The 14719-nt window shown below is 45.5% G+C and overlaps 1 protein-coding gene across 2 annotated transcripts in view; it reads left to right on the forward strand.

Annotated features, from left to right (window-relative positions):
• The window catches only part of TLR8 (toll like receptor 8), a 26010-nt gene extending 12771 nt beyond the window's left edge, over positions 1–13239 (forward strand). For both annotated transcript variants that reach the window (XM_057310075.1, XM_026478135.4), the window contains one exon: positions 10065–13239. In XM_057310075.1, the coding sequence (XP_057166058.1) occupies positions 10071–13190 (3120 nt within the window). In that variant the 5' untranslated portion in view covers positions 10065–10070 and the 3' untranslated portion in view covers positions 13191–13239. The remainder of the gene's footprint in view (positions 1–10064) is intronic.
• The last annotated feature ends 1480 nt before the right edge of the window (positions 13240–14719 follow it).

Raw genomic sequence — 14719 nt, forward strand, 5'->3', positions numbered from 1 at the left:
GGCTTTAATGTGGTAGTGGTTTCTTTTCTCTTCCAACGCCATTAGTGAATCCATCAGATTTGGGATAGATAAAATATCTGTTGATTAATTGTATGTTTCATCTAAGGTGACAAATCCTGTCAACCATTTCTTTATTAATTTACTTTCATAATGTCTCCGTGGTCAACAGAGTCAACTGCAAATAAATCAAAACCCATAAAAATTAGAAATATGTCCAGTTTGGCAAAAAAAAATCAGGTCTGGTTGAATGCCACCTCATCCCCAAACAGCTAAGTAATTCAATCGGGGGATTAATCGTGTTTTATAATCAATAGGTTCTCTTGACCCTTTAGCGTTGGGGGTTATCAGCGGGACGCATCCCGAGAAAGGGGGTACAGCTCTGGAGATGGTCTGAGGCAAAGGAAGCCTTTGAAGAGGGAGAAGGAAGGAGGCATCATTGCAGAAAGGCCATTTGCAGCCTAGGAAGAAGATGTGGAAAGATAAAAAGCTGTTTTATTTCAGGAAGGCAGGCTCAGCCCCCACCCCAACCCCCAACCCCCCCAGATGATTTTCGCCCGAGATTGTGAAATTGTGTAGGAAAACGTGCGGGACTGAGGTTAGCATCACCCAGTGGGGGCACTCCCTTTGCACCCAGCACGGTCCGTTTCTGTCCTGCCTACGGCCCTCAGCCCACGGGCGCGTTCTGGGGATGACCCCTCATGGTGTCCTCAGCCAAGGCAGACTTTTCTGAACCCTTCTTCAAACTGCACTGGTCTTTTAAAATTGTGTTTTCGGTGTCCATTGGTGTTGAAGCAGAGAAGGCAGATTTGAGGGAGGACTAAGGTGGGTTGTTCTCGTTGTGCTGTTTGGGTCCTTCAGAACCCGAAGGTGAGAACTGGTCTGTTGTGTGCCACGGACCCGACCAAAGAACGCAGTGTGCATGGATAATAGGAAAACAGTCGTGACATCACTTCCTCTGTAGCTAGCCACAGAGGTATTTGGCAGGGAGGGGGAAGTTAAGCAGACGTGTGTGTGTGTGTGTGTGTGTGTGTGTGTGTGTGTGTGTGTGATTCATATGCTTTCTTTAAAGAACGGGTCCTGACTTTTTCTGGGTGTTCCAAGGCAACACCCAGTGAGAGATCCGGACCACGCAGAGCCAGTCATCCTCGGGGAGCGTTCTAGGCGGGAGCTCACTGGCATGTCTGGACAAGGGCTTCTTCCGGCGGCTGGGCTTTGTCTGGGCGGTGGGTTCCACGGGCCGCTCCCAGGCACCACAGACTCGGTGGCTCAAAACAACAGAACTGTGTCCTCTCACCGTTCTGGGGGCCAGAAGTCCAAAAGCCAGGGGTTATCTGCAGGGTCGGCTCCTTCTTAGCATCTCAGAGGAAAATGTTCCAGGCCCTTCTCCTGGCTCCTGGCGGTGGCTGGCAGCGCTCCGTGTTCCTTGCAAACTTCCCTCTTCTTCTAAGGACATCAGTCACTAGACTAGGGTGCACCCTCACGCAGCATGGCCTCACTTTGACTGGATTCCATTGCTAAAGACCCTCCTTCCAAATCAGGTCACACTCATGGGTATAGACGTTAGAAGCTCACCTCTTTGGCGGGGTTACAACTGAACCTGCAATGCTCTCCTTTTCTGATCCTCGGCCTCCACCTCCACCGCTCCTGTTCCAAGGCTTCTCTTTCTGCCTGCGGCTACCTCCCCACCTTGCCCCGGGCCTGATCTGAGCCCCAGGGCCACACCGTGGGCAACCAGGGCTGGTTCCTCTTTAGAGAGTTCTTCTTTTCTTAGAAGGTACAGGGTCTAGGGCCCGTGACACTTTAAGGAAAGGTTTTGTTTTCTTTAAAATAGGAAAATAATATAATCCAGTCCAGATTGTGTTTGTCTTTATGCCAATGCGGTTGTAAAAGATAATTTTTACTTTTTATTATTATTTTTTTTAATGGATGAAGGGCCCCACAAAGGCCAAAGTGCTTTTGGGCCCATGAAATTCATACCTTGGCCCTGTTGACAACCACATTCTAGTTTCTGCTTTACCAGATATGCCGAGGAAAATTCAGGAATTGCTACCATGTCCCCAGTGAAGGAGATTTAAGTATTTTTAAAAATTTATTTATTTTTAAAGCGAGAGAGAGAGCGTGCACGAGCGTGTGCATGCATGCAAGCAGGGGGAGGAGCGGAGGGCGAGGGATAAGCAGACTCCGTGCTCAGCGCAGAGCCCGATACAGGGCTCGATCTCACAACCCTGAGATCATGACCTGAGCCAAAACCAAAGTCAGACACTTAACCGACTTTGCCACCAAGATGCCCCAGCAGATTTAAGTACTGATCCACAATCCCTTACCTGAAACCTGTGGGCCAGCATGGCATCGGAGTTCAGAATTCCTATTTTAGCAAGATGATATGGTACATATCTGATACATTACAAAACACTTCCAGTGGGTCCAGGTCAGGCACATGGCTCTTTCTGCCATGAAACAAGAATGCTCATGCTAAGTAGCTAAACACAGATAATAGTAGCCTTAGGTCAGTCCAGGTCAGGTGTTGCTGCCAAATCAGTTATAAAAACAGCACAAAGTCTTCTGGTGCTCACGTTTTTTAGGATTTCATACTTGCAGAGAGGGGACTGAGAATCTGTGCAAGACATGACGTGCATGAAGAAAAGAAACCATAAACCGCTGTCCTGGGTGTCACAGGCCTCATTCTATCCATCGCTGTGTCTGATGGTTTTCTTTTTTCTTTTTTCTTGTGTCGATTTCTCTCATGCTGGTTGAATTGCTCAGGTGAAGGGAACTGGCTATTTCATACTCAAGGGTGGGGCACCAAATAACTGATGAGAAGCTCCCGTTTCAAGGCCAGAACTTCCCAACAGATGAGTCTCTGCCTGAGATGAGCAGCTGTGAGTCGCTTTTGGTCAGAGCGGGCCAGCTGAGCACAGGTCTTTCCCGCCGTGCAGGGCTGAGGCCAGGGTGAGGAGAGTTGAGGCACTCGTTTGGGGGTGAAATTTCAGGAAGGGAGGATGCCCAAGAGCGCAGTAATCAAGATAAACAATATTGCAATGTTCTATTAAAAAAAATCAAACCGGCCGACTCCAGCCTGCAGGCTAGTTACCTGTGTTTGGTGAATAAAGTTTTATTGGAACCAGAGCTGCGCTCAGGGTGAGGCAAGCCAAGCGGGCCTCGTGAGGGCGGGGTTGGATTCTGTCTTTATTTAACATGTTGAATATTTAGCCCATCAGAGATTTCAAGTTGCCCACTATCTTGATGACAAAGTGCTGGGGTGCCCCCTTAAATGTGGCACCCACAACCCTGCTGCCGGGCTTGTCCGTTTTCCCAGGGAGATGCTGCAGTCTCCTGGGGGTGCTGGCGTGGGGGGTCTCTGCCGGAGAACTGACTTGTCTCTGCTGGGCCTCGGCCGCCTCCCGCTCGTCTGCCCGCTCCCGTCCTCCTCAGGTGCCCCGGGCCCGGTCTGGGGCAGGTGGTCCCTGTCTACGCCCTCTCGGACCTCGCGGGGCGTCCCGTCCTTGCCTAGCGCCTTAGCGGGAGCCTGGACCTGCCGGGGCGGGGCGGGGGGGGGGCAGACAGCAGAAGTGCCCTTTCTTCTGTCTCAGGTTCGGTTGTTTGCAGAGTTGCACTTTCTGTATTCCTCGCACAATTGCCTCTCTCCCCCTCTATTTGCAGAGCGGCCGTTTGTCTATTTGGGGGGCTGGGGTGCAGAGTGGCCATGTCTCATCTGCCGGGCTCGACGGTTTTTACTCATTGGTGACGCATTCGTGAGCATAATCCCCCGGGACCCTTCTCCTTCTGTCGGGCATCTGGCTCCGTGGCGGCGGCCAAGAGGAGGGGCTGGGCTGGGGAGGCGCAGCTCCTGCAGGGGTGTCGGGGTGTCTCGGGTCACGAGTGAGCAGGGGCTCGCTCCGCACCGCCTTGCCCAGCCCGTGGGCCTCAGCGCGGCCCCTGGGGGACATGACGGGGCGCTTGCAGCCCGTCGGCAGATGGCGAGGCTGCCGGTCCGCGTTTTCTCCTCGAGCCCTCGGCTCGCTGCCCGCTCGCACTTGCCACTCGGCCCGCCACGTGCTTTTCAGATTGAGGGTGTGTGGAGCGTCATCACCTCCCGTTCTTACCTCGGGGCTCCTGGAAGGGTGGAGTTAGGGACCTCGAGCTCCTCACTCGCAGATCTGCAGAACATGCTGGTCCCTTCCATGGCCTGACATTCACTTTAAGTTGCTTCAGACCCTGCCACACTCTGGCAGGCCATTTTCACCCTGAAGAAACCACCCGGGGCACTGCTGCCAGTTCTCCTCCTGGTCTCTAGCGCCCCCTAGAGGCCTTTCCGCTCCCCTGCTCGTTGTTGCCCGAGAGACCCCGGCTCTGAAGCAAGCCGAGGGGGCCTTTACTTGAGGCTGTACAGGACAGCTCTGTCCTCTGGACCTGCCCAAGCAGGCCCCTAAAAATGCCTCTCCTGCCAACAGAGCTGTTCATCATGCGGAGGGAAGGGTCTCCGATCTGGCCTTACCCGGCCGTCTGTTCCTCATGGGCGTTTTTAAACATTAATTTTGAATGTTTTATTAATTGATACTTAAAAATCAGAGCAGGAACCTGACAAGCACTACCTCGGCCAGGTGATCACGGGCCACATCGACAGTGAGTCACCTTGCTACTCTGTGCCCTTGGTGTGATGGGGCTACAAAGGCACTTTACTTTTGTGGTCTTCCTCCCCAAGACCCATTATCCCAGTTTCACCATGAGAAAACCAACAGACAGATCCCAACTGAGGGACTGCCTACATACCCATCCTCTTCCCTGTATTGATTTTTCTCCATAGTAATTGCCACCATCTAACATACTATCCTGTTGGGTAAGCTCCAAATGGGCAGGCATTTTAATCGATTTTGTTCATTGCTATATTCCCAACTTGAAAATAATTCCTGAAATAAAGTATATGCTTAATAAATATTTTTGAATGAATGAATAAATGGCTATAGAGCTTTTGAACGGCTGCACAGTATTCCCTGGTATGACCAGTACTCAAAGGCATGTGGATGATTCCTGATCTTTTGCTATTGCCAACAGCCTCACGTTGAACATCCTTGTGTGTCGTCATTTGCGTATGTGAGGGTCTATCTTTAGGATCTACTTCTAGGAATTGCTGAGTCTAGGTCTCCAATTTTTTTTAAGGTTTTATTTATTTATTTGAGAGAGAGAGAGAGAGAGCACAAACAGGGGGAGGGTCAGAGGGAGAGGGAAGGAGAAGGAGAAGCAGATTCCCCACCAAGCAGGGAACCCGATGCGGGGCTCCATCCCAGGACCCTGGATCATGACCCGAGCTGAAGGCAGATGCTTAACCGACTGAGCCACCCAGGCGACCCTATGTCTCCATTTTTGATAAATATTACAAATTCCTTACTGTCTCAGAGGTGGCATTAACTGAGATTCCTGCCAGCAAAATATGAGAGCACCTGTTTCTCCATGTCCTCACCTACACAGTAGAATTGGTTAAAAAAAAAAAAAAAAAAGTATCTCAGTGTAATTTTTTGAGTGAGGTTGAGTATCCTCTTACGTTTAAAGGCTATTTGTGCTTCCTTTTCCTGTGAGCTGTCTTTCAATATGTCTTTGTCCATTTTTCTGTTGGGTTGTCTTCTCACTTATGCATAAAATGTCTTTACATGTCAAATCTCTTACTCCCTTACCTGTGATAAGGACTGCAAATAGTTTCTCCAAATTTATTGTTTCACTTTTGGCATTGTTTGCCATGTTGTTTTGTGAGTAACTAGGCAATGCAATTAGACAATAAAAATAAATTAGACTGCATAAAGGGTATTAGGAAGATAATCATTATTTGCAGATGGTTTAATTGCTTACCCAAGAAAATCACTTGGAGAAATAGCTATTCTAAATAACCAGAGAATTTAGGGTAGTGATTTGGTATAAAATTAATATGTGGAAATCAGTGGTCTTAATGTGTATCAGCAGGGACCTGTTAGAAGGTAAAATAGGAGTAATCCATTCACAAAAGGAGAACAATGAGCAGGACTTGCCCTATCAGATACCAACATCCCCTCCAACTGTAATTATTAAAACATGTGGTGCCAGCACATGAATGATGAACAGACTGATGAAGCAGACAGTCTAGAAACAGATCCAAATACACAAGAAAGCTAGTATATGATAAAAGGAGTACATCAAGTTGGTGAGCAAAAAATTATTCGAGAAATGATGTTGCACATCAACGAAACAAAAAAGCCACCTACTGAGTGGGAGAACGTATATGCAAATGGTATGTCTGGTTAAGAGTTGATATCCATAAAGAACTTAACACCAAAAAATAGTCTGATTAAAAATGGGCAGAGGACCTGAATAGACATTTCTCCAAAGAAGACATACACACGGCCAACGGACACATGGAAAGATGCTCCACATCTCTCATCATCAGGGAAACGCAAATCAAAGCCACCATGAGATCTCACCGCACACCTGTCACAATGGCTAAAATACAACACACACCAAGAAACAAAAACAAAACCCAGAAAAACCCCAAACAGAACAAAAACCCATGTTGATGGGATGTGGAGAAAAGAGAACCCTCATGCCCTGTTGGTGGGGATGTAAATTGGTGCTGGTACAACCACTGTGAAAAAGAGTATAGAGGTTGCTCAAAAAATGAAAAATAGAAATACTATACGATGCAATAATTTCACTACTGGGTATTAACCCAAAGAAAACGAAAACACGAATTCAAAAAAATACACACGCTCCTACGTTCATTGCAGCATTATTTACAATAGCCAAGATGTGGAAGCAACCTAAGTGTCCATTGTTAGACGAATGGTTAAAGAAGATGGAGTGTACACCCACAGCTATAAAAAGGAACGGGATCTTGCCATTTGCAACAACATGGATGGACCTAGAGGGTATTATGCTAAATGAAATAAGTCAAAAGAAAAATACTATACGACTTCATTTACATGTAGAATCTAAAAAAACAAAACAAATGAACAAATAAAAGAAACAGACCCATAAATACAGAGAACAAACTAGTAGTTGCCAGAGGAGAAGGTGGGGGGGGGAATGAGCAAAATGGGCAAAGGGGAGTGGGAGGTACAGGTTTCCAGTTACGCAATCTATAAGTCACGGGGATGAAAGGTACAGCAGAGGGAATGTCGTCAGAGGTACTGTAATAGCGCCTTATGGTGGCAGACGGGAGCTACCCTTGTGGGGAGCACAGCGTAACGCATGGACTTGTTGAATCACTGTGTTGTACGCCTGAAGCTAATGTAACATTGTGTGTCAACTGTATTTCAGTAAAAATAAATACATAAATATGTAAATGATGTTGGGACAAGCAGGTCTCCATTTAGAAAAAAATAACGTGGGTCTGCAGCTCATGTTTTATGCTGAAACAATCCCAGTGGGATAAGATATTTCAGTGTAAGAAAATGAAATCATAAAATTACCAGAAAAAAAAGACGAGAAAATCGTCGTTGATAGAGCTGCAGTGTGGAATATCCTTTATGACATACACTACCCTGGATGATCTGATCCATACCTGTGGCTGTACTTGCCACAACTCCCAAGTTCATCTCTCCGTGAGCACTCTCCTCTGAGCCAAAGGGCCATATATGTAACTGCCTACCAGACGTCTCCACGGCAAGACCACAAACTCAAATTTAACACGTCAAATTAATATTACTAGAAGCTTCAAACAATACCCATTCAGTAGCTCAGATTTCTGTAGTCAGAATCTGGGTGGGCTTGCCTGGGTTCTCTGCTCTAGATCTCATAAGGCCAAAATCGATGTATTGGGCAAGCTGGACTCTTACCTCCAGGCTCTGAGTAAGGATCCGTTTCCAAGTTCATTCAGGTCATCAGTCGAGTTCTTTGTGGCGGTAGCATGGGGGAGGGGGCATTTCCTTGCCGGCTGTCAGCAGAGCACCACTCTCAGCTTCTAAAGGCTGCCTGCATTCCTTCTCAGTAGTCCCCTCCACCTTTAAGTCAGCAAGAGTGAGTCAAATTATTCTCCTGCTTCCAGTCTCTCTGATTCTCCTTTCTGCTGTTAGCCAGAGAAAACTCTCTGCTTTTAGAGGCACATACAATTCAATTCGGCCCATCTAGATAATCTCCCTTTTGCCACATGACAGAGCGTGATGACAGCAGTAGTACCAGGGAGCGAAGGCCACAGGGGCCCTCTGGAAATTCTGCCTACCAAACCGGGTAAAGCAGGGCTTTCTTTTAGTAAAAGTGAAACATCAAGCCACGGCACCGAGATGGTGCTATATTTGAAAATAACTGAAAGTAACTGGAAATGCATGGGAGTTCTGTTTCACCTGATTCTTCATCTCAGCAGGGGCTGGCTCTTCCTTGACTGCTATGAATTGGCAGTGATCATTGAGCCTCAGAATAATTACTATTCACATACTAAGGGTATGACAGTGACAGTTCATTAACCCTCAACTTTAGAAGAACTTAAAAAGGAAGCACTTACCTGGCTTAACTCACCAGAAGGATAGGAGTTGGGCTCCAGTGAAAAATACGATTTCGTGAAGGTTCATCTCTAGACCCAGTGAAATAAGATTTTGAGAGTTCTTTTGACCACAACCCTCATCACGCCAATCACATTAATCTGTTGATTGCACTGCATAACTACCAAAGGTAACATATTCAGCCCTCTGTTGAGAGAGAGCCATAGAAAGTGAGGCGCCCTACTAAGTGTTACAGAGGTTGCGTGAAAATATAAAACATCATGGCTTCCCTACAGAAGTTTACAGTGTTAGCCAAAGAGTAGCTATTAATGCCAATGTTCATACGATAAGGGACAGAGGAGTACTGGTACCCATTCCACAAGATTTTTTTTTGAGTGCTGTCTACAATCAAGGTACTGTTCTGCCACAAAGACTTCAAAGTGAGGTTGTGTTCTATTGGAATCAGAATGACTGGAATCCAGCTCTACAATGTGTCATCCTTCTGAAAGCCACTGAGGTGTCTGAGTTTGTTTCTCCCCTCACAAAATGTGGATAACTTAAACCTATCTTGTTGTGTTGCTCCGAGCATCAACGTGGGTGAGAAAATGTTTATGGTTAGCACACTACCTGATTCTTTGTTATCATTGTCAAGGTGTCCACTTCACGGGAGGAGAGAAGAGCTCGGCATATGTACCACCGTACCACTAGAGAGGTAGAGAAAAGCTGTGGGGGAAGGCCAATAAGAGAAAGGGTTGTGTAGAGAGATGGCTATGTAGATAAGGAAGAGGTGACTTTGGCTTGGCGATCTCAGATGATACCATAATGAAAGCTGGATCTGAACTCTCCTTGGGACGGGCCAACTGTCATCAAGAGTTCTGCTGATAGGTGGAAGCTATGAATCTATAGCTTGCTGTGCTACAGATCTAGCATGAACCATAGCCATAGGCCAGTATCAGACCCATTATGGTGATGGGACATCTCGATGAATTCCTCTGCAAAAGCTTCCCAGGCTTTCTCATCATTACGATCTCAGATAGTTTCACCTTCTACTTCTTTGAGCACCATCAAGCTGAATGCAGTGAGAAATTAAAATTGTTCTGAACCTGGCACCGGGTGTTGTATGTAAGTGATGAATCCCTCAATTCTACTCCTGAAACCAATATTGCACCATATGTTAACTAACTAGAATTTAAATAAAAATCGCAAAAAGAAAAAAATTTTTTTAAGATTTAAATTATTCCGAACCTAATTTAACACAATTTGTTTAATTGGTAAGAGAATTCACACTTCATTTTTTTTAAGATTTATTTATTTATTTATTTGACACAGAGAGAGAGAGAGAGAGAGAGAGAGAGACAGCCAGCGAGAGAGGGAACACAGGCAGGGGGAGTGGGAGAGGAAGAAGCAGGCTCCCAGCAGAGGAGCCTGATGTGGGGCTCGATCCCAGAACTCTGAGATCACACCCTGAGCCGAAGGCAGACGCTTAATGACTGAGCCACCCAGGTGCCCCAGAGAATTCACACTTCGAAACACATGCACAGTGTGATGAAGCACTTAATTTCATCAAGACATGCCTAGTAAACACTGCTACTCTAACATTGTGCCTCCACTTTTGATTTTCCTTAGGAAAACATGACCCTCCCGTCTTTGCTTCTGACCTGCCTTTTCCTGCTCATCTCTGATTCCTATGAGTTCTTCACCAAAGCAAATCATTCTAGAAGCTATCCTTGTGACGAAAGAAGACAGAATGGCTCTATTATTGCAGAGTGCAACAGTCGTCGACTGCGAGAAGTTCCCCAAACAGTGGGCAAGTATGTGACAGCACTAGACCTGTCTGACAATTACATCACACACATAACAAACGAATCATTTCAAGGGCTGCAGAATCTTACTAAAATAAATCTAAACCACAATGCCAATCCACAGCACCTGAATGAAAATCCTGATATAAACAAACATGGCATGAATATCACAGATGGGGCATTCCTCAACCTACAAAACCTAAACCAGTTACTGCTTGAAGACAACCAGTTATACCAAATACCTGCTGGCTTGCCAGGGTCTTTGAAGGAACTTAGTCTAATTCAAAACAACATAATTTGGGTAACTAAAAAGAATACTTCCGGGCTTGCAAATCTGGAAAGGCTCTACTTGAGCTGGAACTGCTATTTTGGCAATAACTGTGATAATAAAACTTTCGACATAGAAGACGGAACATTCGAAGGTCTTACAAATTTGAAGGTGCTGTCACTGTCTTTTAATAAACTTGTCCATGTGCCACCAAAACTTCCAGACTCCCTAAGAGAACTTTATCTTAGCAACGCCAAGATTAAAATCATCAGTCAGGAGGATTTCAAGGGATTGAGAAATTTAAGAGTGCTAGATTTAAGCGGGAACTGTCCGAGGTGTTTCAACGCCCCATTTCCCTGTACACCTTGTGAAGGAGGCTCTTCAATTCAGATCCATCCTCTTGCTTTTCAAACCCTGACGGAACTTCGCTACCTAAACCTCTCTAGCACTTCCCTCCAGAAGATTCCTGCAACGTGGTTTGAGAATATGCATAAACTGAAGGTGCTGCATCTGGAATTCAATTATTTAGTCGACGAAATAGCCTCTGGGGAATTTTTAACGAAACTGCCCTCCTTGGAAATACTTGACTTATCTTTTAACTATGTAAAGGCAAAATATCCAAAATATATTACTATTTCCCAAAACTTCTCTAATCTTCAGTTGCTCCAGGCATTGCACTTAAGAGGTTACGTGTTCCAGGAACTTAGAGCAGAAGACTTCCATCCCCTGATGGGTCTCTCGAATCTAAAGACTATCAACTTGGGCGTCAACTTTATTAAGCAAATTAACTTTACCCTTTTCCAAAATTTCACCAACCTGACGGTCATTTACTTGTCCGAAAACAGAATATCACCCTTGGTAAATGACATCCGGCAAAATGATGTAAGTGGCTCCTCTTCTCCAAGTCATGTCCTTAAGCCACGCTCAGCGGATGTTGAGTTTGACCCACATTCAAATTTTTATCATAACACCAATCCTTTAATAAAGCCACAATGTGCAGTTTATGGCAAAGCCTTAGATTTAAGCCTGAACAGTATTTTCTTCATTGGGCGAGAGCAATTTGAAGCTTTTCATGACATTGCCTGCTTAAATCTATCTTCAAATGGCAATGGTCAAGTGTTACATGGAACTGAATTTTCAGCTGTGCCGCATGTCAAGTATTTGGATCTGACAAACAATAGACTAGACTTTGACGATGACAATGCTCTCAGTGAGCTGCCCGAGTTAGAAGTTCTAGATCTCAGCTACAACGCACACTACTTCCGAATAGCAGGGGTGACGCACCGCCTGGGATTTATTCAAAATTTAACACAACTGAAAGTTTTAAACTTGAGCCACAACGGCATTTATACTTTAACGGAGCAAGACCTGAGAAGCATGTCCCTGGAAGAATTAGTTTTCAGTGGAAACCGCCTCGACATTTTGTGGAATGCTGAAGGTGACAAGTACTGGAAAATTTTTACAAGTCTCAGGAATCTGACACGGCTTGATCTCTCCTCGAATAACCTTCGGCGCATCCCGAACGAAGCTTTCCTGAACTTGCCCCAGAGTCTCACCCAATTATACATAAAAAATAACGTGTTAAATTTCTTTAACTGGACGTTACTCCAACAGTTTCCACATCTCCAGACGCTGGACTTGAGTGGAAACAGGCTATCCTCTTTAACTAACAGCCTCTCCAAATTCACACCTTCCCTGCGGACACTGCTACTGCATCGAAACAGGATTGCCCACCTGCCTGCCAACTTTCTTTCCGAAGCCAGCAGTCTGATCCACCTCGATCTGAGTTCCAACCTGCTGAAGATGATCAACAAATCCACGCTTCAAACTAAGACCAACACCAGTTTAGCCATTTTGGAACTAGATAGAAACCCTTTTGACTGTACCTGCGACATTGGAGATTTTCGAAGATGGATGGATGAAAATCTGGACGTCACAATCCCTCGGTTGACAGACGTCATCTGTTCTAGTCCTGGGGATCAAAAAGGGAAGAGCATCATGAGCCTGGAGCTAACGACTTGTATTTCCGATACCATCGCGGCGGTGCTGTGTTTCTTCACGTCCTTTATCACCATCACTGTGATGTTGGCTGCCTTGGGTCACCATTGGTTTTACTGGGATGTTTGGTTTATCTATCATGTGTGTTTAGCTAAGGTAAAAGGCTACAGGTCTCTTTCCACGTCCCAAACTTTCTATGATGCCTACGTTTCTTATGACACCAAAGATGCCTCTGTTACCGACTGGGTGATAAATGAGCTGCGCTTCCACCTAGAGGAGAGCGAAGGCAAAAATGTGCTCCTCTGTTTAGAGGAGAGAGATTGGGACCCGGGATTAGCCATCATTGATAACCTCATGCAGAGCATAAACCAAAGCAAGAAAACCATATTCGTCTTAACCAAAAAATATGCCCAAAACTGGAACTTTAAGACAGCGTTCTACCTGGCGCTGCAGCGGCTCATGGATGAGAATATGGATGTGATTATATTCATTCTGCTGGAGCCGGTGCTACAGCATTCTCAGTATTTGAGGCTGCGGCAGAGGATCTGCAAGAGCTCCATCCTCCAGTGGCCTGACAACCCCAAGGCGGAAGGCTTATTTTGGCAGAGTCTGAAAAATGTGGTCTTAACTGAAAACAATTCCCGGTATAACAATTTGTATGTTGATTCCATTAAACAGTACTAACTGATCTTAAGCCACGGTTCACCAACATAATAAAAATGCAAAGCAATTACCCTTCTGTCTTAGGTATTTATTACTGAGTAACAAATTACTCCCAAACTTAGTGGCTTACAGTAACACACTCTGTGATCTTACCGTCCCTGGTCAGGAGCGCAGGCAAGGATTGGCTGAGGCCTCTACTCAGCGTCTCTGAAAGGCTACAGGCTAGGTGTCATCGGTAAGGGCCACAGGCATCTCCCGGGCTTAGGATCCGCTTCCAAGCTCAAACTCATGTGGTTGTTTGCAGGGTTCAGTTCTTCCCGTGCTGTCAGTCAAAGGCTACTCTCCGTTTCTGGCCACAGGGACCTCTCCCATGCGGCAGCTTGCTTCATCAAAGCCAGCAAGAGAGAGAGGTTGCTAGCAAGATGGAAGTTACCACCTTTGATAATCTAATCAGGGAAGTGATATCCCATCATTTGGGCCATATTCTGTTTGTTAGAAGTAAATCACAGGTCCTGCCAGCTCCGTGGGAGTGATCACCTCAGTCCAGGGAAACTAGTCTATGACCAAAATGGCTGCGGTTGGCCTGCCATCTTGGTCAGAGATCGTGAATACTAGGAGGCAGGGATTATTGTGGGCCAGTTTAACACTTGGCTTACTACACCTTCTTTTCAAATCTAAAAACTTTTGTAACTATAACTCATGGTTCTAATGTTAACTTGCTATTTAGATTTATCGTATGTCCATGGCTACATGGTTATATTATGCTGTGGTTGCATTAGTCTTCCTTTTACAATTACTTTCATAAATATTGGCTATAATATTTGACCTCTAAGGTTTAGATGCCATTTAAAGGCTAAGATGGATGTTTTCAGGTGTTTTTTATTTCTTTTTCTTTTTTTTTTTTTAAAGATTTTATTTATTTATTTGACAGAGACAGCCAGCGAGAGAGGGAACACAAGCAGGGGGAGTGGGAGAGGGAGAAGAAGCTTCCCGCGGAGCAGGGAGCCCGATGCGGGGCTTGATCCCAAGACCCCGGGATCACGCCCTGAGCCGAAAGCAGACGCTTAACAACTGAGCCACCCAGGCGCCCCGGTGTTTTTTATTTCTTAACCATTTTTTTAAAAAGTATGCAGCCAAATTAGAAACATTTGAAGTATCTGCCGATTGCCATTGCTGGAAATTTTGAATGATTAAGAATACCTCATTTCATAGGATGAGCATATGATAAATATATAGTAGGGAAATAGATCTATAATGTAAAGAAATTGCCATCTACACTGGATTTTGGGGGAATACTTAAAAAAAAAATATTTGGTAAAAACCAAAGGGCATGAGGCACCTGGGTGGCTCAGTTGGCTAAGTGTCTGCCCTCAGCTCAGGTCATGATCCCAGGGTGAGTCCCAAGTCCCAAGAGCAGGGAGCCTGCTTCCCCCTCTCCCTCTGCCTGTCGCTCCCCATGCTCGTGCTCTCTCTCTTTGTGTCAAATAAATAAATAAAACCTTGAAAGAAAAAAAAAAACAAAGGGCAAAAAGTTTTGATGATGTTCATGT

Source organism: Ursus arctos, chromosome X (genome assembly GCF_023065955.2).
Source record: "Ursus arctos isolate Adak ecotype North America chromosome X, UrsArc2.0, whole genome shotgun sequence".
Taxonomy (NCBI): domain Eukaryota; kingdom Metazoa; phylum Chordata; class Mammalia; order Carnivora; family Ursidae; genus Ursus; species Ursus arctos.